This window comes from Peromyscus californicus, unplaced genomic scaffold (assembly GCF_007827085.1).
Source record: "Peromyscus californicus insignis strain IS unplaced genomic scaffold, ASM782708v3 Scaffold_18__1_contigs__length_77618521, whole genome shotgun sequence".
Lineage (NCBI taxonomy): Eukaryota > Metazoa > Chordata > Mammalia > Rodentia > Cricetidae > Peromyscus > Peromyscus californicus.
This window is the reverse complement of record NW_026294480.1, coordinates 54,108,330-54,133,675: the sequence shown is the minus strand read 5'-3', so window position 1 is coordinate 54,133,675 and position 25,346 is coordinate 54,108,330. Positions and strand designations below refer to the sequence as shown.

The 25,346-nt window shown below is 43.6% G+C and overlaps 2 protein-coding genes across 6 annotated transcripts in view; one reads left to right on the top strand and one right to left on the bottom strand.

The window, feature by feature from the left end:
• The window catches only part of Ptcd2 (pentatricopeptide repeat domain 2), a 31,125-nt gene extending 14,786 nt beyond the window's left edge, over nucleotides 1-16,339 (bottom strand). Inside the window, exons 1-7 of one of the 5 annotated variants that reach the window (XM_052743448.1) lie at nucleotides 16,205-16,339; nucleotides 14,851-14,943; nucleotides 12,311-12,440; nucleotides 7,822-7,939; nucleotides 4,177-4,255; nucleotides 3,707-3,798; nucleotides 1,483-1,596 (exon numbers count right to left, since the gene is read on the bottom strand). In XM_052743448.1, the coding sequence (XP_052599408.1) occupies nucleotides 1,483-1,596; nucleotides 3,707-3,798; nucleotides 4,177-4,255; nucleotides 7,822-7,939; nucleotides 12,311-12,440; nucleotides 14,851-14,943; nucleotides 16,205-16,310 (732 nt within the window). In that variant the 5' untranslated portion in view covers nucleotides 16,311-16,339. Of the gene's footprint in view, nucleotides 1-1,482; nucleotides 1,597-3,706; nucleotides 3,799-4,176; nucleotides 4,256-7,821; nucleotides 7,940-11,402; nucleotides 11,562-12,310; nucleotides 12,441-14,850; nucleotides 14,944-16,204 lie in introns of those variants that run through there. The other 4 variants (XM_052743449.1, XM_052743451.1, XM_052743450.1 and 1 more) reach the window with 4 other exon arrangements.
• Nucleotides 16,340-16,361: 22 nt separating this feature from the next.
• The window catches only part of Mrps27 (mitochondrial ribosomal protein S27), an 89,196-nt gene continuing 80,211 nt past the window's right edge, over nucleotides 16,362-25,346 (top strand). The window contains exons 1-2 of the mRNA XM_052743447.1: nucleotides 16,362-16,480; nucleotides 22,385-22,462. Coding sequence (XP_052599407.1) covers nucleotides 16,408-16,480; nucleotides 22,385-22,462 — 151 coding nt within the window. The 5' untranslated portion in view covers nucleotides 16,362-16,407. The remainder of the gene's footprint in view (nucleotides 16,481-22,384; nucleotides 22,463-25,346) is intronic.

The window sequence follows — 25,346 nt, the reverse complement described above, 5'->3', positions numbered from 1 at the left end:
GCCCTCCTGAAGCTATCCTGTGTCTCTGTCTTTCTTATTGTCTCTTTCTATCTTTCTACCTAGTATTTCCTCATTCCTCTCTCTTCCACCCAAGGACCCTTCAACAGGTGAGAGCAGGTCGGAGCTGGACTCTGGCAGACTCCCACAGTTGTCAGGACTCTGAGCAGGCCAAAATATTGCTGCATATTATCCAGGTCCCAAGGGGTGGGTCTGAATGCTAACACTAAGAGCATTCATGTCACATAAACAGATAAAGAAAGACTAGGGTCATATTATAAAGGCAAGTTGAGGTTCTGCAACATATAAGAGATACACCTAAACCAAAACAAGTCAGGAAGACTCCGAATAAAACAACTAAAAAGGTATTAGCACACAAATGCACAGGTGATAAACGCGGACAGACAACAGGAACAAAGGCGGTGATGCTATCAGACGAGGCTGAAGTCAGGGCAGTGATCACTCAACCAAGGAGAGTCCTGCACAAGGCTCAACAGAGAGTCCCGAAGACGACAGGAGGGTTTATCTGAGTCCTGATGGCGTGACTTGTATTTCATAAGAGCAAAACTACAAGAGCTGCAAAAAGACTGGGGACGTGCGTCTCAGACGAGACTTCATCCATGTCACTCAGCCCCTGGCAGAGGAGGAAGACACAAAACACCTTCCCCGACAGACAGGAAAGCCGATAAGGGAGGTGATCATGAGCAGTTGGTGCCTGGTGGGAGTGCCTTCCCCAGCACTAAGGACACGATCACCCTTCAGTTCTAAGTACCTATTCTAATTACTTTAAGGAAGCACTCCCCAGCCTGGTTTTGCTAGCTGGGTAATAACCTACCTTGATTAGAATTTTCTATCATGAGACTTTCATTTACCACATAGCCAATGTGTAAAGTATTTCATATATTTTGGGCCTTCCTCGAGGGAATCTCAGAGGTGGGGCTCTTTAAGACAGCAGGTATTCCAGTACTATGTCCTTCGCAGAGATCAACCTCAAGGATTTCTTTCGCCTGTTTTCCTGGGCCTTGGCTGACTCATTTGTCAATAAGGGGATGAGGAACAAAGGGAACGGTAAGGCTTCAACTAAATAACAGGAGATGGGTCTAACTTGCAAGGACTGTCCCAGGAGTCCTCACTAATGCAAGATGCTCTCTGAGAATGCTACACAGGAAGCATGTGCCATCTTTACTATAACAAGGATATTTCTCTCAGACTGCAGCTTCCTTCTTGACTCTCCACAAGATCTTGGCCTACCTACTCTACACAGAAATGCAGGCTGGGTCTTCAGTTACACGTGAAAACAAAACGTTCTTTGCAGGCACAGACTTAGCTGCAAATTCCTGTGGTAACAAAGGCATTGCTTTCACTATTGGATTTCTTAACAATATAGTTCAGAGGGAAAAAATAAACGAAAAACAGGAACAGCGGAATCAGTAACGTCCTACCCACTCCCAATTCATTCATGTCTCCTCTGCCCCAAGGCCTTACCTGATTCAGAGCTAATGCCACTGCAAAACAGCATGCTCTCCTGGAGACGACATCTCCCTTAATTAGGGCTTCTTCTCTTAAGGTTGTACAAATTTTAAAAGATTCCGGGCTATTCTGTGAAGAGATGGGATTGCTCAGACAATGTCATGAACCTTCGAGTGTAACGATTAACGGAACTTAGTATCTCAGATTTCCTACCTGAAGTCACTTGAAAAACTAAGCTCGACAGTCATGACATTGTGGACTGGGGAAAGAGCACAGGCTTCAACCCTACACAACAAATTGTAAGTAACTAGGGAATGAAGGCTGAGAGTGGGAGAAACAGACTAGACCAATTGGTTATCCAATACCAAATGGTCAGCCTGAAAACACGCATACAAGTAACATACAGACTGAGTAGGTTATGTTGAGCAATATATCTGTGTACACATATACATATATGCATGTAACAGCGATTGATGGAAAAAAGCCATAAATTTGAAAGGGAGCAAGGTGGGGTATATGAGAGGGTCAGGGGGAGGAAAAGGAAGAAGAAATGATATGTATATTATCTTAAAAATAAAAAAAAATTAAGCTATACAGAAACCATTTGCAAATAGACTGGGCTATTTATATGGTAGCAGTTCATCTCTAAATTAATTTTATTTTTCAGCTTGTCTATTTCCATTGTAGGCCAGTTTTCACTTGTAAACATGTAGGTCTCTGTGTATGCCAGTAGGCTAGTTTCTAAGCATAAGCGCCACAATGGGGTATGCTCAGTAACACAGGGAAATTTCCTTTAGGGAAATTTCAAGTTCTAGCTTGAAAACCTCCAGATAAGCCAAATACTTGAAAATATTAACACTAATATAACATAAGTTATAAGAGAATCCCATGAAAACAGAAACTTAAAAAGAAAATCTAAGGGGGCTGGAGAGACGGTCAGCAGTTAGGGGCACTTGTTGCTCTTGCAGAGGACCTGAGTTCAGTTCCCAGCACCTTCACAACTGTCTGTAACTCCAGTCTAGGTGATCTGAGGCCTTCTTCTGACCTCTGCCAGCACCATGAACACACACGGTGCACATACTTATATACACACAAAATAAAATAAATACAACTAACTACAAAGGAAAGTTGATTTTTAAATCTAAGAAAGTGACACACCAATCAGCAATGTAAACCAGGCCCCCAGGTTTTGGGTTTGGTGAATGGGTTTATAAGGGCAGCCCCAGCCCTGCATCTGTGTGTCTGTGAACAGACTCACCCCTCAGTCCTCCCAACAAAGTCTGAATTTTATGTGGGGCGGTTGCCAGGGGTGAGTGGAGACCTTGGCAGCTGCTTTTCCAAACTTGTCTCCACTTAATGAAACAAGTTACTCTTGGATACAACACAGGAAGAAACATCCTCTGGCCCTTCTTAAGAAGCAGAACCAAATTCTCTATACTTCAACATGCACCCCGGGAGGCAGGCCTGAGCAGGCTGCCTACCTAGGAATCACCATTCGGAATGACCCACGTTCTAGTGCTGGATGACTGGAAAGGAATATCTCGTCCTGAGGTCAGTAAACATAGCCCTTGGGCCAACTGTAACCTGCAGCTAAAAGTGACCTAAAGGTTTACAAAGGCTTGTAAAAACCGAAGTCAAGATATGTGGTAGAGGGCTCAAGAGATGGCTAAGATGGGCTGCTCTTGTAGAGGACCGGGGTTCAATTCCTAGCACCCACATGATGGTTCATAACTATCTGCAACTCCAGATCCATGAGATCAGATGCCCTCTTCTGGTTTCCACAGGCATGCGTGTGGCGGCGCAGACACACTTAAAGGCAAACCACTCGCACACTTAAAGAACAGTAATAACGAGAGACTCCATGACAGCAGTCGTATGTGGAGTCCGCCCCAGCAGGACGGGATGGTTTTCCGAGAAGGCAACAGTGAGGACGATCCAGTATAGTCTCACCTACGAGGGACTCTAGAGTTCAGCAGGAACTGGTCTTGTTTTCATGATCTACATGCTTGCCAAAGAGGGGCGAAGGATGATTTTTTCCCATGATAAAAGTATCTGACAAGGCTAACTTGAGTTTTCTAAAGCTGGATACATTTAAAATGAAAATATTTGCACCAGATGGAAAACAGACTTCAGAGGAACTGGAGAAAGAAAGAAAGAGGGGTGTGTGTGGGGGAAATAAACCCTCTCTCAGATACTGCTCAATTCCCAATGCTCTGAGAGTTAAGGGGCGTAGTCTTACCAGTTTGTAGCAAACTGCAAAAGCAAGGATGTAGGTGTCTTTGCTGAACTTCACATCTTGGTTTTTCATTTCAATCAGTACTTCCAGGGCACCTGCCAAAAGTGAAGAGTGGGCCAGCAGGGTTAGAGGCACCTACGGGCAGTTCCCAAAATTCCAATCAGTTCAGCATCACCTACCAAAAAGCAGATTTTAGCATGATAAAGGCCATGCCTTGATGTCAAAAAGCAATTATATAAAGGTTAAATTAAATCATCAGGTCCTGCAGGAAGAATGCATGGAAAACTGCTAAGGTTTTAGAGAATCTGAGGTTGGCTCATTTCAGCCACCATATACAATTTGATCCTTTCAAATGTAAGAAGTGAGGTCACTGTGCGGCTCCTCAACAGGAAGCTAAGGGTCACTTTTATGGTCCTTCCCACCCCAGCTGCTTTTCGAGTAGTTTTTCCACAACCGCAGACTGTAGTACTTACTTTCATATTTGCCTTTAGTAAATAGCATATCCATCAAAATATTGAATGACGTTGAGTCTAAGAAGAAACCTCGTAAACGCTAGTGAGGAGAAACAATATAGTTTGGTCAGAAGTTAAAACTATTAAGGGGATGCCACATACTGTTTCCCTTTTTTGCTTTTCTTTTCTTTTTGAGAACAGATCTCACTAGGCAGCATTGGCTGTCCTGTAACTCACTATGTAGACTACAGGATGGCCTCATAGAGACCCACCTACCTCTGCCTCCCGTGTGCTGGGATTAAAGGTGTGCACCACTACACAGGGGCTGGATATTTACAGTGGTTCTCAACCTTCCTAATGCTTCTTCCCTTTATTACAGTTCTTCATGTTGTAGTGACCCCCAACCATCAAATTATTTCATTGCTACTTCATAACTGTAATTTTGCTACTGTTACGAATTGTAATGTAAATATCCATGTTTTCTGATGGTCTTAGGCAACCCTTGTGGAAGGGTCATTCGACTGACAAAGAGTCGTGACCACAGGTTGAGAATCTGTTCTACAGGTTTTTATTTGTGGTTCCCTGAACTCCCTAGTCGTTTGGTATACAAAGGATTTTTCAAAGCTTCGCTTTTAAACACTGTTCTAGCTTTGGGAACGGACACTCTGGGTGTAGTGAGCAGTGCAGAATGAGGAAAGAGGCCGTGAACCTGGCACCAAGTGCTATCGAATGGCGGCAGCAAGGTGATTTTTGAATGAAGGCAAGAACGTCCGTCTCACGGGACGACAGTCGTCACACCAGGTAACAGAGTCACTCACTTTTGACAATCAGCTGCTAACCCAGTGGCCCTCAACATCGTTTCTGACTTGTATTTAGTTTAATCGACAAAACCACCTGTGCACTTACCCATTATATTTGGTTTTAAACTACATTAGCAGAACAGCTAGGTCAGGGACGTGTATTGCGTCGTGTACAAACTTAAGAGCTATTCTCTTCCTAATTTTTTTTGGTTTTTTGAGACAGGGTTTCCCTGTGTAGCTTTGGTGCCTGTCCTGGATCTCGCTCTGTAGACCAGGCTGGCCTCGAACTCAGAGATCCTCCTGGCTCTGCCTCCCGAGTGCTGGGATTAAAGGCGTGCGCCACCACCGCCCGGCTTCTTCCTAACTTTTAAAGACTATATTGTTACCATGACCACCATGTTTTACAACAGTTCAAGTCTTTTATGTCAATTGTATAACCTCTGACCAGTATCCCTCTTTCTAACATCTTTCCAGTATTTTGAATGCCATAATGTGACATGATATTTAAATGTCATGAAGTGTTTTTCTCCTTTGTTCTTTCTTAAGAGCCTACCATGTAGATTCTAGCCGCTGAGACTAAGTCTGCTCCAAATGCAGGCTAGGTTTTAGTCTAGAGAGCTGAGGTACCAGCTGGGGAGAAGGGGAACGAGGGGGTAAGAGGGGTGAAGACAGGAACAGAGCCACAGTCTCGGTCACCACCAGGGATACAGAGAATAGCGACAGCAATAGAGTGACAGTGGGGGACCAAACACCGTCGCAGGCGCATCTGAGGCCTCGGTTCTTACTCAGGTCACTCCACCTCTAGTACACGTGGGAAGATTTGAAAACTTACTTCTGTTTTATTTCTACTGTCACATCTTGACTTGGAACAATGGAACATTTTATTCTCTGAGTGTAACATTAAAAGATTTTTTTAAAATACGGAAACACGAATTACATGAACAAGTGAGGTTTTTTTTTTTTTTATATGTTGTATTTTTTTTTTTTTTTTGGTTTTTCGAGACAGGGTTTCTCTGTGTAGCTTTGCGCCTTTCCTGAACTCGCTTTGGAGACCAGGCTGGCCTCGAACTCACAGAGATCCGCCTGGCTCTGCCTCCCGAGTGCTGGGATTAAAGGCGTGCGCCACCACCGCCCGGCCAACAAGTGAGGTTTTAATAATAATAAAGACATCGTTTACCTTGCAGATTTTAATATATATATACAAGAATGTCATCATGTCTATGTGTGGGTATAGGTGCACATATATGCCAGTGTATGCGAAGGCCAAAGAACAATCTTGGATACCATTTTTTAGTTAAGGTTCACCTCTTTTTTGTTGTTGGGTTTTTTTGTTTTTTATTTTTTATTTTTATTATTTGTTTTGTTTTGTTTTTTGAGACAGGGTGTCCTGGAACTCACTGTGTAGACCAGGCTGGCCTTGAACTTACTGAGATCTGTCTGCCTCAGCCTCCCAAGTGCTGGGATTAAAGGTGTGCGCCACCACCACCAGGCCACCTCTTTTGTTTTTAAGGCAGAGTCTCTCATTGGCTCGTAACTCACAAGTAGGCTAGGCTGGTTGGCCAATGAACCCCAAGAATTCACAAGTCTCTATTTCTCTGGTGTTGTGATTATAAGTACATTCTGCCATGCTGGGCTTTTTAAAAATATGGGTTCTGGGGAGCAAACTCAGGTTCCTTTCAAGTACTTATCCACTGAGTATGTCCCCAGCTCTTGTGTGTGTTTCTTTCTTTCTCTTTTTTCTAAGTAGAAGACAAGATCAAATGTTGGAACTGTTGTGACCATCTTCCTAGTGCACGGTGTTCTTAGGGAAGGGTAACCCTGATGTCAGGCATGGTGGTACACAGCTGTAGTCATACCATTCAGGAGACTGAGGCACGAGGGTTGCGAGCTTGAGGCTAGCCTGGGTTACTTGTCTCAGATAAAAAGGTCAAGCCTAGGGCTAGTTCCATCAGTACAGAACACATTAAGTGAAAAAGAGTAGGAGGCAACGCCAGATCACTTCACTCTGGAGTTCCTAAATATACTAAATTGCACATGGTGGACAGCAGCCCAAATCGAGAGTCTCTGGCCATGGATGAATTGCTAATGCCGCTAATGCAGTTTCAGCTTCTGTGAGGTAGAAATGATAATCATACCTGGAACTAGGCCGTTGTGGGAATAATGATTATATAATAATAGTAATAACAACTGTGGGAAAAGGCTGAAGATACAGTAAGTATTCAGTAAGTAACTAACAATGTTTTTACAATTTATTTATTATCATGTGTATGTGTGTGAGTGCACGTGCCATGGTGCTTGCATGGAGGTCAGAGGACAGCTGTGTGGACCTGATTCTCCCCCTCCACATCTGCACGGGTTCCACAGATTGAACTCAGGTCGTTGGACTTGCATGCAAAGCACCTTTATCTACTGAGTTATCTTACTGATGTGCAAAATTATGTTGTGTTTTAGAAAAAGAAAACCAGAACGTGTAAGAGCATTTTAAAACTTGGCCAGTTATAAATAATACAATCTTCAACCAAAAATAAAAAACAAAACACGAGAGAGAATGCAGGTGCAGGATAGGAAATCAATGGCTGGTCTTCAACTATTTGCCTCTGAACTCTGGAGACAGGATCTATGTCCTAGGTCACCACACACACCCAAAGTAGCCTCTGTGCTATGCTATGCCTCCCAAGACACCTGGAAGTCTCCTTGTGAGCCAACCCTAAGGAAAGATTTGAAAAGCAGAGAGCTTTATTCAGCTCAGTGGTCTTTCCCTGAAAGTCTTACTCAGGAAATAATATGCCATAGAAAAGATGTGTTTTCTAACAGCGCCAAGAACACCAGAACACATTGGCAGGGGAAGGAACTGGAAATCACTAACCTTGTCTTTGATGAGCTCCACTGCAGAGTCCTCAAGATCCAACTCATAGCAAAGCCTCATGAAAACTGGTCCAAACTTATATTCCCCCACAGTGAAATTTCTGTTCTCTGTATGGTACCTGGTAATCAAGATTATTGTATGAACAAAGACAGGGTATAGCAAAAACAGACACAGGGCCGGGCGGTGGTGGCGCATGCCTTTAATCCCAGCACTCGGGAGGCAGAGCCAGGAGGATCTCTGTGAGTTCGAGGCCAGCCTGGTCTCCAAAGCGAGTTCCAGGAAAGGCGCAAAGCTACACAGAGAAACCCTGTCTCGAAAAAAACCAAAAAAAAAAACAGACACAGGAATGAGTAGAGATCTCAGCTAGCAAGTAGAAGGTCCCAAGTTTGGATCCCCAGCACACATGGAAAAGGCAGGCTTAGGGCATGCATCTGAAACTCCAATGTTGGCGAGATGGAGACAGGAAGATTCTCAGCGCTTATTGGAGAGCCAGTGTAGCCAATCACCGAGCTCCAGGTTCAGTGAAACCTAGTCTTAAAAAACAAGGTTTAGGGCAACCGAGGAAGAGATCTGACCTCTAACCATGTGTATGCACTCGCATATGCACATGTATACATACGTGAACATATGTACACCCCACACATACAATACACCCACAAGGATGGACACAAACAATAGTGTGCATTCTGCTAGGTGATGGGAACACAATAAAGAATAAGGAACTCCTAGTTTGGGAGAAATGGGGATCTGAATAAAATCAGGAATTCCAGAGTTTAATATACTGGGCATTAAAACAAAGAGTTTTGTTAGAAGCCAAAAATACTCTGAAAATTAAAAGTAAACACACACTGTAATCATCCCCTAAATTAAGCAACTACCTGCTGGGCCGAGAATGTGTATAAGCATATTACAGAACAGCAGGGTCTCCTCAGAATGGGCCCCACCTACAGAACAGAGGAAAGGCCCTTGGACGTGCTCCGTGCCCATGTAGGATGTCACACAACCAACAGGCAGCTGTAACTTACATCAACCTCTGCTTTTCTAAATTCAGGTAAAGGCCTACATGAGCTATGGCCACCTAGGTAAAAAAAAAAAAAATTAAATGCACTTTGAGATTTGAAGTCCTGGGGGAAGGCTAATTTTAATGGCCGTGAGAGCTTACTGTTCTAGGGGTGGCCAGTCAGTCATTTGAAACTGACCAACACAAACTACTCCCTGTAACCAGCCACTGCCGCTGTAGGCACTTAAGATGACAATCTGGTGGCCAAGGGAACACCTCAGGATCACACATCCATCAGATTTTCATCATGTCAATGACTTTAAAACACTAGTGGAGAAAGCTGACTTTACCAGAAAACCTTTCACCTTCTGCCAAAACCACAGAGGAAGGCTGGAGCGGCATTAGGGCTGGGGTGTTGTAAACAGACAGGCTACCAAATACATGACCTGCTTCATTACAGCGTTTGAGACACGAGTTCTTAAGGACAAGAAAATGGAGGGATGAAGGACTCTGACTGCTTCTGTATGATGGTTCCAGTCTAGCTCTACTACCTATAAACTACGTGACTGTAAGAAAATCAATTAATCATTTGGAGCATCAGTTCCTCATCTGTGAAGTGGAGATGAGAACTCAAGGAATCTGGGAGAACCGGATGGGTTCTGCTTGGCACATGGCAATTCTTTAATGGTAGTAGTTATTATAAAATGTGAGGCATCTTCAAAATCTATACATTTCAGTAAATGAGGAACCAGTGCCAGATTAAAACCAGGAAGCAAAAGCTTCAAGTTAACGCCAATAAAAGGGAGGATCTAAAATGTCCCCATAAACTAACCAGCACTGGAGCAAGATTATGACAGGGATTAAGTCACTCCCACTGTGGCCCCATAAAGATGAGCTTCCGGTTCAGCCCATGACTGCTTTTCCCAGCCGTGAGCTGCAGGTCTCAGGAGGACAGTGAACAGGGTGGTTAGACCATGGATGCACCAACCTGCCCAGCTGTTCATAAAAGCGGCAAAGAAAAGCACCTGGGTTGTGTCATGAGCATCAGTGAAGAGCTACGAGTCACACTTGGATGTGTATGATGAATATAAAGGCAAAGTGTGCAGATTTTTTGTCCTGTTGTGTTATTCCTAGGTATCTCCTGGCTCAGGGGAATAATAGGAAAAATAAGAGAAAAACAGCCAGAGTCAAACGACGATGTCCAATTAGTTCTGATGACAAGACCTGAAGGTTTATTGATAGGCTGTGTAGTAGACTGAATTTGGTTTGTTTCTCAAGGGTTTGCGTATTGTAAGTTTGTTCCCCAGTGTGGAATCTAATGAGATGTCTTTAGACCGACTGAGGATATTGCTCTCAAAAAGATTAGGTATTTTCATGTGACTCCCCCACCCCCAAGTTCTAGAGGAGTTACTATAAAAGCCCGAGGCTGGTCCCACCCAGCTTTACGGCTTCCGACACTGAGACATGATTGCTTTTTACCAGCACTGACCAGCACAGTGTGACACAGGCAAAGATCTTCAGGAGAACGGAGCTGAAGCCAGTGTCATGCCCTAGAATGTCCGAAACCATAAATCAAATAAATCTCCTTTTTCCATGTACAGATTATCTCAGGCATTTTGTTATGGTAATGAAAAACTGACTACTATACTCTGACCCAAAACACAAAGAGTACCTAAGTTTTCTAGAGCTACTCACCATGACATTAGCTGTGCTGAGGAAAACCAAGAAGGAATTTAGATGTCTAAGAACAGGGCACAGTTGATTAAAAGTCCTAATGTATAGTGGAGTGTTACATTGATTGGTTTTGTGTGTCAACTTGACACAAGCTAGAGTCATCAGAGAGGAAGGAGCCTCAGCTGAGGAAATGCCTCCATGAGATCCAGCTGTAAGGCATTTTCTCAATTCGTGATCAATGGGGGAGGGCCCAGCCCATGGTGAGTGGTGCCATCCCTGGGCTGCTGGTCCTGGGTTCTATAAGAAAGCAGGCTGAGCAAGCCAGTAAACAGCACCCCTCCATGGCTTCTGCATCAGCTCCTGCCTCCAGGATCCTGCTGCCCTGTTTGAGTTCCTGTCCTGACTTCCTCAGTGATGAACAGTGATGCTGAAATGTAAGCCTAATAAACCCTTTCCTCCCCAACTTGCTTTTTGGTCATGGTGTTTTGTTGCAGCAATAGAAACCCTAACTAAGACAAATACTGTAGCGTCACTAAAATATGGTTCTTAATATATAAGTAGTAAGAATAAAGCATGCTATATTAATTTAGAGAATACGATCTTTTATATAGTAATAAGTAGAACTAGAAGGAGCTGAGTGTGGTGACATATGTCTGTAATCTCAGCACTCAGGAAACCAAGGCAAGAAAACTGCATTCAAGGCTGGTCTAGTCTGAGCTACATAGCTACACAGCAAAAACTCTGTCTCAAAAAAACCAAACCAAACAAACAAATAAACAAAAACACCCAAACTATATAAAAGAAAACTACCAAAACCATTAAACATTTGCATAAGAATCTGTGAAAAACTATGTAAACATTGGCGAGTGGGATAGTTTCTAGCATTTCCATCCCTCCCGACATGTACCTGCTGCCTCAGCTATCCAGAAGAGGGGTCCCTTTTCCTACATCCAACTTTGGTATGGCCAGGAGAAGCTGCACTGCCTGTGGTGCTGCTCCAAGGCCTGGCAGCGTCCAGTCTCGTGTGGGCTGTGCAGCTCACACCAGGCTAATGACCAGTGCGGCACTAGAGAAGAAAGGGTAAGGACACGTGACGAGCACAGAACCGTCAGAAATCCCGGGAAATCTCAGGCCCTCTAGCACAGAGGTGCCCAACCTGTGGGTTGAGACCCCTTTAGTGGGGGTCAAATGACTTTTTCACAGGGGTCGCTTGAGACCATTGGAAAACACAGATACTTGCATTATGATCCTAACAGTAGCAAAATTACGGTTATGAAGTAGCAAAGAAAATAATGTAATGGTTTGGGGGGGGGGTCACAGCATGAGGAACTGTACTAAAGGGTCACAGCATCAGGAAGGTTGAGAAGCACTGCTCTTTAGCTTCCTTTCTGACAAAGGAGGTCTCTAGTAATATCTACAAAACGATGCAGGAGGCAGAAAGGAGGGCGAGGAGGCCACTGGCATCAGAGAGAGGAAGCAAGCAACAGCCTTTGTCTCCTACCCAGGAATAGAGGCTCCAAAACCTGCCCTGTGTGACTGGGGGCTGTCAGAGGAGCACAGGGGTATGCTGAGGAGCTGGGGGACGGGTAAGTGGAGGTACTGGCCAGTCTGCTGGTAGTTTATGAGCTGCTTCCCTATGCTTGGCCCCTGAATAAGTATCAACGTCCGAGGTTGAAGGCAGGCGTTAGGGTAAGATATCTGGAAGTCATCGGTGTAGAGGTGACAGCTTAAGTCTTGAAGGTGGAGGAGACGACTCTGGGAAGGGCCGAGTGGGAAGACGTGAAAGGCTGACAGGGTTCTCAGGAAAGGCCTCACCTGTAAATGACACTTCTGGCCAGTTCCACATCCTCCCGGGACTGACACAGGTGAAGCAGTGTTTTTAACTCCTCCTTCAAGATGAGTTTGTTCTGCGTCAGTTTCTCCTCCAAGTTTCGGAAATAGATCTCTGAAGGAAAGCACAACATGGCGGCAATCACTCAGGATGGTTGGGATGGGAAGGAGGCTGCCCTCAGGGAGGAGCGGTTCAGCCAGAGCTCACTGCCAAGAGGGACCGAGGGCACCTCTCATGTCAGAGCTTCCCTTACTGGGGAAGCAATGGCATTAGCAACCTCATCTTCATCCTATGCCTGCTGGACCTAAACAGTTCAGTTTTAGAGATTTCCAAGCAATTTCGCATCTCAAAGATTCCAAGGCAATGGTTTTGCATTCTGCACCTCTTAACTGTTAATAAACCCAGTAAATCTAAAACATTAAAAAACGTAAATTAGGACTTAAATAGTTTGACTTTCATGTATTTACCATATAGTCACAATCAGAGCAATGTGTCTCTCACACAAAGTTCTGGCTCCTCCCACGGAGCTTAAAGTCTACCAGGAAAATGGGCTGTTGTTAATCCAGAGCATGTGAACGATACAAACAGTACGCAAAGCCTCACTTTGACGTCTATTGTAACGCCAAGCAGCAGAACACAGAAGTTTCATAGAAGTGGAGGAGCAGCAATGAGCTCTCTTATGGAAAAGTCTGTACCAGTGGGGTATGTAAAAGGATGTCATTGTGGGCTCCTAAAAAGGCTGAAATGGGTGAGGATTATATAAATATCAGTCGGACATGGAGTGGCAGGCACTGACTTTTAGACTGTATTTCAGAACATGTTCACAGCCGTCACGGCTTTATGAAGACCATGACAATTAGACCTAACAAGCAGGCCACAGCAGGGAGTCCTTCCTAACTGCAAACCTCACAGGGCTCAAAAACATTCAAGACGAACAGGAAAGTTTGGGGACTGGAGATGGCTGAGCAGTTAGGAGCACTGATTGTTCTTGCAAGGACTCAGGTTCAGTGCCTAGGATCTACACGACAGCTCACAACTGCTCTACCTTCCCTTTCAGAGGGCTCAATACACTCTTCTGGTCTCTGTGAGACGTACACACAGGCAAAACACCCACATACATGAAACAAAACTAAATACATCTTTAAAGATCTATAAAAGAAGTAAAAAGGAGACACTTCAGTGAACCCATACTGAGTATTCAGCTGGAGATAAAAGCATTCTCCCCAGCTGTTCCAAAGGCTTCCCTCTGAATTCCACCGTGGCATCACATGATTGGGAGAGCAGTCAGGGGAGACTGGGATGGGAGAGACGGAGGCACTGAGTAAAGTCAGAGGCTCAACAGTATCTGGCAGTGAGAGGAAAAAGAGCTGGATCTATATCCGAAGAAGTTAACGGGATTAATTTCAGTGGGTCACAAAACAACACAAACAGACATGAACATGAGAGAGGATTTGGAAGGGGTGGTGGGGAAGTGGAGGGTGACAGTGGTCAGTATGTGTCATGGACATATGTGAAATTATCTTCTAAGAACACATTTAATTATAACAAGTCAAGAGCGACAAACAGGAGTTGTTTAAAAGTCAGAACAACAACGAGAAAAAGCCAGAAAGAAGTCTTAGATATGCTTATAAAGGAGTCTGATGTTCTAAAAAAGTGGTCCCCTGTAGGACAGAGTGAATGAATGCAGCAAGACTGCCAAGAGGCTAAAGGCACTGGAGCCTAAGGAATTGGTGTTCTCATGGCTTTAGTGCTTTTTAAAATTTAAAAATATTTAAATTATATGCACATGTGTGTGTCTCGGTGTGGGTTTGTGCATGTTTCTGCCTACAAAGACCAGAAGAGGACATTGGACCACCCGAAGCTAGGGTTCTAGGCAGATGTGAGCCACCCCATGTGGGTGATAGGAACCAAACTCAGGTTTGCTGGAACAGCAGCAAACACTCTGAACTCCTGAACTACCTCTCAAAAGTAGAAAAAAAAAAAATCTAATGACCGTCGAGTGCCAACCAGCCTCAACAAATACCAATAGTTTGCTAATTTTGATTCTTCTATATACTCTAAACACAATGGAGTTTTCAAAGTAAATCCTAGATTCTACAGCACACCATGGTCTCATTTACCTACAAGTATATCATAAAGCCCATGTTTCACCAAGGTTTAATCAACATTTGAAAGCCAATCACCTGGATTCTTGAACTATATAGTGTAAACAAATCCTCTGCTGCCTTTCCATTCCTATCTCCATCGATCTCCCAATTGATGCTGGTCCTCAAATCATATTCTGAGTGGCACAGATCTAGATGACTGGTCACGGGGCTAACTGCACTATTTCCCTGGGATCCTGGGGTCAGGGCTAAAAGAAAAGTTGTAGACTTTAAGCAGCAGAGTGTGAGATAAAAGGTAGACTAGGAAACTAAGCAACTGTTCACTTTTTTTTCTCTATGAGATAGGTCTTGAAAGAATAGACACAAAGGAAGTTTGAATGACAAATGGATGAAAGAATTAATGAAACAGACACTATTACCTTTGGTGCTGGGAAGGTTATATGCAATAGCCACCTTCTTCTGTTGGAATTCCTTCAATTTCACAATGCTGTCTGTGAGTAGGTATCTTTTAGCTAAAGAACAGAAAAAGAAAATAAGTGAAATTATCTGGATTGCTTTTTTTCCCTAGCAAATAACATGTTAGAGCTTGGTTGCCTCTAATGAACTCATCTTCACTTATTACATTAATAAATGATCCATCCAGATAGATACAAATATTATAGTATCCCTGGTGGGGAAACAAACATTTCCAGTCTACTACAGAATGTAAGTCTTGGCAAAAGTCTTACATTTGAAAGTAGGTAATGATTAATGAAGTGTGAAGACTGGTTGACACGATGAGATGTGAAGAACAAATGGGCATTTGTCATCTAGTTAAGGGCTAGCAATTGCATAGACATCACACACACCACCACCACTACCATCACCACCATCACCACCACCACCACCACCACCACCACCACCACCACCACCACCACCACCACCACCACCACCACCACCACTTTTGTTTGGTTTATCTTGGTTCGAGAAGCATGGGATATTGGAAAAAGCTACATGGTAACTTCCAGTTTTGTAACTTCTGAATTGAAGATAGCCTTTCAGATCTGGACTCAAGAAGCCTTAAATCAAAAATCACTGACTACAGCTTAACAAGTCTGGAATGTATCCTTCTTCAGCATCTTTGACTGTGCATGAGATAAAAAACATGCCAAAAAATCGTGCACCGAGTTCTGCTAAGACAAAGTAATAATAAAAGTAGCTATTTATGAAAAGGGAATCCTGTAAAGCTGCCAGACCCGGGTCTTTTGTTCAAATACTCCCTCTGCCAGCTCCTTGTGACCTTGGGCAAGTGACAATCTTGTTTCCTACTATGTAAATATTCTACCTCTACCAGTGGATGCTTACTGAAGGTAAGGAATTCATATATGTAAAATACACCAGAACGTTAAATACTTTTATTACCACTCAGTAGCAGTCTCAGTTTAATATTTTCAGAAAGGCAAAATAACTTGGGGGATGAGGAAGCCTGACTCGAGTCTTTTAGGATGTAAACAGCACGGCTAGGATACTAAAACATCGCAGAAAAGGAAACCCAATGAGTGAGGATGTTCTCCAAGAGCAACGTGGACCTTTCCGAGTCCAGACCCTGGCTGCCCTTTGCTCTCCAGGCACCAAGTGGAGGCGTTCACGACCCCCAGCAAACCGGGCTGCACACACGTGCAGTTAGAGGGAAAGAAAGGTCGCCCGAGCCTTCTCCAAAGAGAGACGCCGCCGGGGTCTCACGCTCCCTTCTCTTCCACCCTCCCTCCTTCCACAGCGTGGAGCCGCGGGTACCTCCGAGAGTGCAGCGGCCGCAGGCCGAGCCTGAGCCTGTCACCCCGGGATGCAACGAAGGACACGGCGCCCTCAGCCTTTCCAGGGGCCGGAACACCGTAGCCATATTGTCCCGGCCCGGACCGTACCAACTGCGGGACCGTCCACTTCCGGCGGAGGCGGGGCCTCACCCCCCGGCCGGCGTCCCACTTGGTACGTTCAAGATGGCGGCCCCCATGGTGCGGTGTGGGATGCTCCTGGCTCGGAGAATATCGACGCCTCTCCTTTCCCTGGCAGGTTGGTGGCTGCTGCCTTGGAGGGGCAGCTCCTTAAGGCCCTTCGATACGCTGTTCACTGAATGAAGGGAGCCATAGGCTTTCTAGAAAAGCATAAATGCTTCTGGGACCCGGTTGCTAGAGAAGCTACAGGTTATTGGTAGCGTAGGAAGGAAAAATAACTCATTTCCTTTAAGGATAGGTATCCGCCAGTGCAAAATGATGAAAAGTAGAGGAAGGCTATGGCCTGAGAGATTTTGTGTACGTCTTGCAGGTTTAATGTGTTAAGCCACTACTTTGCTCTCCATGAAAAACCCAAATACATTCCTCCCCGGGGCTAGAGTAGTGTTCTTCCACCTGAGATTTCTTTGGAGGGGCATTCCTTATTACCTCGTACTTGATGGTCCGGACCCCCGGTCTTCACCTCATGAAAGAGTCTTCAGTACTAACCTCACGTTACCCAATGACCTTGGTCACAACTTCTGCCTGACATTTCCTTTTTACCGTTTTTCACGTGTAGGTGAACAAGTATTATAGTTCCTCGTAGAGCACTTTGATGTCTGAGTTGAATCGCATGCCACTAGAAGCCTTTTTAGTGGATCTAATGAATGATGAAAACACGCTTTAAAGTATTTACAGAAGCCAAATTTGCAATGGTTACAACCTTATTCTAGGAGTAAAATGTACTAACCACAGTTGGATGTTTCCAGGGCTGCTTATCTCCTCTTTTCAATCAACCTCTCTTAACACCAGCTAAAAAAAAGCAATACACACTTGCTCACACTACTTAATGTACAGCCATTTAAGAAGCTTCATAGTTGGCCTTAAGAGTTTTCTGAAGATTAAGTGGTTGAACTACCTGGTAAAAATGTTGCATATCACACATTTGGCAAATTGATGTGAACAATACGTGGTACTAACGTAAGAATGTTCTGTAGAGATACTTACCACATTTAATTATGATTGCTAGTAAATCCTTTGAAATCTAATAAGATCTTATCTAGTAGATGAAGGAGAGTGTGTTGGTTGCTTATAATGTCTGAGCCAACCATTCTAACAAGGAAATGGAAATTACATAGAGCAGCTTGAGAGAACCTTTAATTTAGTAGTTTGATTTCAGTTTATACTGTGTCTGTGCTATTCCAACATGGCAGTTCTAGTACATGTAGCTATTTAAATTTAAGTTGAAGGTACATACAATTAAAAACTAAGTTTCTCGGTGGCACAAGGTGTTTTAAGTGTTTCAGTGGATCTGTGTAGCTGGAGGCTTTTGTCTTGGACAGCTTAGAATAGAACATTTTCATCACTTCAGTAAGTTTTATCAGACAAAGGCCCTAGGTGGAGCCTATAGGGAGGCCATGTAAGTACATAGGACTCAAGATTTGGGTGTGTGGATAAATAGCTTGACTTAGAGACATGGAAATGTTTGATCTGGAAAAGTACTCCATACAAATCCGTAGCAGATCAGTCAGTATATGCAACACTTTGAGACTTCCACCTAGTCCACTTAAAACACCATGAAAGTACAGCTAAAATGGTCAACACGACAGAAGAAAAATGAACTGAGATAGAGCAACAACAACAACAAAGACAAGTACGTGGGAAGGCTGGAGGCAGGAATAGTAGACATTGAGACGTTAGTGAGCCCTTAACTGCCGTGCTGAGATAGATAGTATTCCCTCATTCTGTGTATGATGAAAGAGTCAGGGGCGCTGTGTGATTTGACCAGTTTTTCATAGCATTTATTATTGATAAGGCAAGGGTTAGAAGTTAAATTGTGACTCTAAAGCTTCTCTATTTCAACAATCACATTATTTCTTTCTTTCAACCATAAAAACGGCTTGGAGACATTTGACTAAAGGTCCAGATAATGAGCCAGGCATGGTGGCACACACCTTTAATCCAAGCACCTGCCAGGCAAAGGTAGGTGGATCTCTGAGTTCAAGGCCACCCTGATCTACAAAGTAAGTTCCAGGACAGCCAGGGCTACATAGAGACCCTGTCTCAAAAAAATAAAAACAAACAAACAATAAAGGCCAAAATAACAATAAAATGTGTAAGGAACAGATATGTTTTTCACAAATTTTGAAGTTCTGGGTTTTTTTTTTTGTTTTTTTTTTTTTAAAGATTTATTTATTTATTATGGATACAGTGTTCTGCCTACATGCATGCTTACAGGCCAGAAGAGGGCACCAGATCTCATTATAGATGGTTGTGAGCCACCATGTGGTTGCTGGGAATTGAACTCAGGACCTCTGGAAGAGCAGCCAGTGCTCTTAACCGCTGAGCCATCTCTCCAGCCCCGAAGTTCTGGTTCTTAAAAGTATTATAGAATTCAATGGAGAAAACTTTTCTTTTTATTGAGGATACTTATCTTAAAGAATATTGTTGCTCAAAAGAAAGTGATCTAAGGATAGTAGGCAAGGAAAATTGTAAGCACTCTGGTATTTTGAGATAGTCTTACTATGTAGGGCAGGTTGGCCTTGAACTTGCAGACACTCCCACCTTTGCCTCAGCCTGGCTAAGAAAACATTTTGAATGGTATGTGTAGAGGATTGGGCAGACTGGGACCTAAGCCTGTGGGTCTGAAGTCAGTCTGTCTCTCTCACTCATTCAAATGTGATCCGAGGACTTTGTCATCACCCTGTTACTGGTGAGGTATGCAGAATCTGTCTGCATTCTAGCCCTACAGAACTACTGTCTGCATTTTAGTGAGATCCATATGCATACTAAAATTTGAGAGTCCGATCTAGATCTTCCACTTGGCTTCTGGTCGGCTTCCTTTAATCTTTTGCTCCTGGCTGCAGAAATCCTTTGGTTGTAACATTAATATACAGACCCTCAATGTGCAGTGATGGAAAGACCTTTGTGACAGTCATACAGCGTCATAGAAAGATGAGTGTGCTGTTTTTTTAAGGGTGTGTGTGTGTGTGTGTGTGTGTGTGTGTGAATATGCATGCTTGTGTGCACATGCTTGTGTGTGTGCATGTATGTACAGGCCAGATGTCAAAGTCCTGTGATCTTCTGTCATTCTCCACCTATGGAAAACTCGGGTTGTAATGCCTGTGTGGTCTTTTATGATCTCTGGGTAGCTGCCATTTCTTTTGGAGTTCTTCTTTCCCTTTTTCTCAGATAGAATTCACACGCCATATAACTCACTCATTGAAAGTACCCAGTTCTGACTTCCAGTAGAAATATGGAGTTGTGCAAATATCTTTACAACCAACTTAGGATATTTTTATCACACCCCAAAGAAATCTGTTACTAGTTACTCTCACGTTCCCAGACCGTTCCCAGTTATAGGCAGCAAGTAACCTACTTCCTCTCTGGATTCGCCTCTTCTGGTGTTTCATGGAAGTGGAATATAATGTGTGCTCTTTCCAGACTGATATCTTTTCACTTAACATAATGTTTCCAAGAGTCTCGTTTTTAAATTACTAAATAATGTTCCATTATAATGACGTCCTAAGTTTTGGTATATAACCTGTGTATATTTCGGGCACTTCTGCTTTTTATTCATTATTAACAATACTTCCATGACACTGGTGTATAAATTTGATGCAAATTTAAGTTTTCATTCTTCTTCTATCTAGCCAGGAGTAGAATTGCTGGGTCACTTGGTAACCGTGGTAACAGTTGGGGTGCTGCCTGTTTTCCCGAGCACTGGCACCACTGTATAGTCTCACCAGTGATGTGTAAAGTTCTGTTTTCACCCATAGCTACGTTTTCTGCTTTGTGATTGTGGTCTTCGTAGTGGGCGGCTTTGCTTTGTATTTTCCTACTGGCCAGTGATGGTAGACATCTTTGCTTGTGCCTCTGTGTGTGTGTGTGTGTGTGTGTGTGTGTGTGTGTGTGTGTACGTACATGTATTCAGCTGTCCATAGTCACAGGTGCTGAATTTTTTTTTTAATTCAGCTAACCACAAATCAAAAGTATAAAAAATAAAATTGCATCTGGGACCTGGAGAGTGCTTACTGCTCTGGCAGAGGACCAGAGTTTGGTTCCCTGCACCCATGCCTCGCTAACAATTGCCTATAACCCCATCTCAGGGGACCCAAGGTTCTTTTCTGGCCTCCATGGGCATGTGTTCATACTTACACACCAACATGTGCGCGCGCACACACACACACACACACACACACACACACACAGGTAACATTACACTTGCACTGAACATGTAGTTGTTTTTACACTTTCTTGTCACTGTTCCCTAAACAATCAAACAAAAGAGCTACTTACATAGTTGTTTTAATGGAATTAAGTATAATAAGTAATGTATCAGAAAGTTAAAAAATTTAGAAAGGTGTGCCTCAGTTGTATTAAAATTCTGCATCATTTTATGTCAGGTTTTGTTTTTTGTTTTTTTAATGTCATTTTATGTCAGGACTTTTTGTGTGTCCATGGGAGATCCTGGAACTAATTCCTCAGACATGGAGGAACAATTGTGTGTGTATGTATGTGTGCGGTGTGTGTGCGCGTGTGTGCATGTGTGTGAGTGTGTAGTGTGGTGTGAGTGTGTGTGTGTGTGTATGTGGTATGTGTGGTGTGTGTGTGAGTGTGTAGTGTGGTATGTGTGTATATGAGTGTGTGGTGTGTGTGTGTATGTGGTATGTGTGTATGTGGTGTGAGTGTGTGTGTGTGTATGTGGTGTGTGTGTGTTGTGTGTTTGTGTGTGTATGTGAATGTGTGTTGAGTGTATAGTGTGTGTAGTATTGAGAACTGAACACAAGGCCTCCCATATGCTGACTTAACATGTATCACTGAGAGCCCCAGCTCCTTTTATATTATTAAAAACAGTTTAAATTACATTTATCTAGTTACTTTGTAGGGGAGGGGACATTTATATGCTGTAGCCGCATGTGGAGGCCAGAGAACCACCTTCAGGAGTCAGTTCTCTCCTTCCACCATGAGAGGTCCAAGCATTGAACTCAGGTTGCTGTTTTAGCAGCAAGCTCCTAACCCCCTGAACCATCTTACTGGCCCAGCACTTGCTGTTTTTGAGACTAAGTTACTTAGGCTGGCTTTGAACGCTCTTTGTAGCCCAGAAAGGCCTTAAGGTCGGAATCCTCCTGTTTCAGCTCCCTCAGTGGCTGGGATTACAAGCTTGTGTTACCAGGCCCAGCATATTTCCCCCCGCCTTTTTTTTTTTTTTTTTTTAGAAAATCCTTTGCCCAACTTTCAGTTGGGTTGTCTTGTATTATTAAGTAGTAAAGGTACTAAAGGAACTTTATGTTCCTGATACAAGTGAATACAAGTGACTTTTTTTTTCCCATGTTGTAGACACTTTACTGAGAGTACCCTTTTAAGTGCAGAACGTTTTACGTTGGTTGAGACTGTCATCGGGTTTTTCTCATTGTCCTAGGAGGTCATGGGTATTAGTGTTCATTGAGGACTGTGGGCCCCAGGCACTGTGCCGGCCACTGGGCACCCAGCTCTGGCACCCGTGATGCCTCCAGTTTAGCTTCCGAGTTTCTTTCATCTCCTCAGGGGTTCTGGGTCTGATATGATACTTCTCTTTTCTTTATGCAAAGTAAGGGTAAATATGCCAATCAGAATCAAATGGAAATGTTTTCAGGCTTGATAACTATAATCATCCAGTTAAAAACTTAGCAATAGTTGAGCAGGTTATATGGGGTCTATGAAGGATTTTAGGACCCAGAGAACCTGGGCTGTGATGTAATAGCATAAATGACTTTCAGTGTTGACATTAAAAGATTAAAACGACCAGCATTCTTACCTGTAAAACTGCTGAGGAGGTTTTCAGATTTGTCTGTGTTTTGTTGTAAATTGTGCAGTTTTCACTATAGTATCACATTAGAATTTTCAAAGTACATCAGCCAGAGATTGCAAACACTTTACTGAAGTCGTATTCAGTAAAACAGACCTTTAAACACCATGCCTGCTGAGATGATTGTCTTTCCCTCAGGTAGAAGATGCCTGCTTTCCGCAGCATACGTGGACAGCCGCCAGTGGGAAGCCAGAGAGAAGGAGCAATGCCACCTGGGTAGGTGCCGCCTCGTGGTCTGTCATTGTGGTCGGTCCACACGCTCACATCATACGCTCGCATATGCATACACGAAAAGATGCTTTTGGTGACTCAGCTCACGGAAGTACATCCTAAGTCCTCTTTAGAGAAGTGTGCTCGCACACGGCAGCATCACCTCTGCGGCCCCCTGTATTCTCCAGGCCGTCTTTGTTTACTCTCTGCCCTGATGATCACACTTCCGAGGTTGTGTAAGCGTTCTTTGCTGCTTTTGTTCATTGTACCATGTAGTTGTCGTGCAGCCTGACTCTGTTTTACAAAATTTTATACTTTCACTTTTTTTTTAATTTTCAACCCCATTGTTTTCTTAACTTCTACGTCATTGCCAAGTGAGAGATCTGGAAGCGGACTTGCCATCTCCTGGAAGCTGTGCAAAGATGGTGAGCGTCTTCCCAGGAGTAAGCTCATGCTCACCCCCGTTCCCCTTCCTTTCTCATAGTCCACAGAGAGCGGCCTTTCTTATATACATTACCAAGGCCCAAAGAAGTCACTGACCCCACCAGAACATTTTATGAATGTACGAGCACACTTCTAACTGTCCTGCAAGACATAGAACATTGCTGGGACACTGCGGGGTGAACACATGGGTGGTGGGTTATGAGACTGGTGCCGTGCACATGAATTCCAGGGCCGACCTAACATCACCCCACCCTTGTGTCTGTGCCTGTATCGGATAAGAACAGAACCCTCCTTTGTGATGGATTCTTCACAAAGTGCAGGGACAGGGCTGTCAGTTCTGGGTGTTTCAGAGTGATCGTGGTCTCCCCGAGAATGTGAGTTGCAGAGTTGGCCAGCCTCTCTGGAATGGGTGTATGGACAGGGCCAGCCAAAGCAGAGCTGGGCAGGGTGTGAAGGTGAATGCTCAAGCCCTCCATAGGGAACTTACAGTCGGACTCTCGCTTTAAAGGATCGGCACAGCCTTTTAAATCAGCACCATATAGTATCGTGAAATTAAATTCAAAGCTTAGGGCTGGAGAGATGGCTCAGAGGTTAAGAACACGGGCTGTTCTTCCAGAGGTCCTGAGTTCAATACCCAGCACCCATATTGTGGCTCACAACCATCTGTAATGAGATCTGGTGCCCTCTTCTGACCTGCAGGGATACATGCAAACAGAACATTGTATACATAATAAATAAATAAATCTTTAAAAAAAAATTCAAAGCTGATATAATGTTTCTATACATAATGCTTTTAAATTTATATAATTACCATAATATAAAAAAGACACAAAAACGAAACAATTTGGCGTATAGTAGTACTTCAAAATGTACTGAGATGTTTAGGCCTCACCGAGGATTAGGAAGTAGCTACCTGCTCGCATTCTCCATGCATAGCCACTGACAGAGGACAGTGGGCGTAGACACAGATGTACTGTACTGGCGAAATCAGACACGGCACGTGGCCATAGAGTGACAGTTTCATTTACAAAATGGACAGTTTCTGGTAAAGCTCTGGATGACACAAAAGTCTTCAGTCAGTTTGCATTGAAGATGCATTAATGAAAAATGCAGCTTATTTTTAATTATGAGAGAAGTACTTTGTGTTTATGTGCAGAATGAAATTAGTTCCATTAATTAGAAACAGGTTTTTAAGTAGTAAAAATGTCTCTCACTGAACTTGGAGGTCAACAAACCCAAGCAAGCAATAGGGTTATAGGCCTGCATGCATCTGTTTGGGCCTTTTTATGTGTGTTCTGGGGATTCACACTCAAGTTTTGACGCATGTGCAGCAAGCATTCTTACTGAGCCATATCCCAGCCTGACCTATATCCCAGCCCCAGGAAGTAATTTTCAACTTAGAGAAAATTAGCAAGTCCCTCCCTACCCTTTGCCCATATTCACTGTTCGTTGCCATTTTGATGTATTTGTTTTTGCTTTCTCATTCTGTCGTGTGTGTGTGTGTGTGTGTGTGTGTGTGTGTGTGTGTGTGTGTGTGTAAGCTATTGTGCCCCTGTCAGAGAGGTATGCACATGCTATTTTTTTAATTATCTGAGAGTTCGTTTCACACAACCTTAAATTCTTCAGCATGCATTACCCGACATGTTATATACCACAGCACATTTATTGAGTTTATTAATTAATGCTTTTTTTTCTTTTTTGTCATTTGACTCCAGAAATGTCCTTTATCCCATTTTTCCTCCTCTAATACAGGATGCATTCCAGGTTCACATTGCATTTAAATCAAGTCTTCTTTAATCTGAAATCATTCCTTATCCTTTCCTATTTCGTATGACTGACTTATCTCTTTTTTAAGGTTAGATCCCGTTTGCCTCCCCAGCCAGACTCCTCTCTGACGTGGTGACCCTGTCAGGGTGTGCCCTCTGGACACAGCCCATGTCTGCATGTCTCCACTAGCCATGTCAGCTTTGATCTCCCAGTCACGTGCGTCTGATGTCTCCACTGCAGCGTGGACTGGTTTTTCTCCCTCCTGACTAGTAGGATGTAAGGAGGGAGACATTTAACAGAGTGGTGATTTCCTGCCGCTTCTCGAGTCTTCCCTTAGATTTTTTCCCCTTCGTCCTTCCAGCCTGGGTCGGTCTGTACTGTGAAGGGCTGCAAAGGGATGATTTTCCAACTCCCAGAACCCCCCCGCCCCCCGCCCCCCGCCCCCCATACTTACTGGTTAGCACTCCGTGTTCTCCTTAGGCAACAGACCTTGCTTCCTTTTGATTATCTTTCTCAATTGTTGTCCTACGTTATGTTGACATTTTGTTGATCTGTGGGGCTTTTTTAATGGTTCCTTGCTATCATTATTAGGAAGTCCAGTGTCCCATGCCTGCTTGGCTAGTAGTATAAATGCTTTCCAGTTGGTTTCCACATTCTCTTTCTCATCCCTTAACAGTGT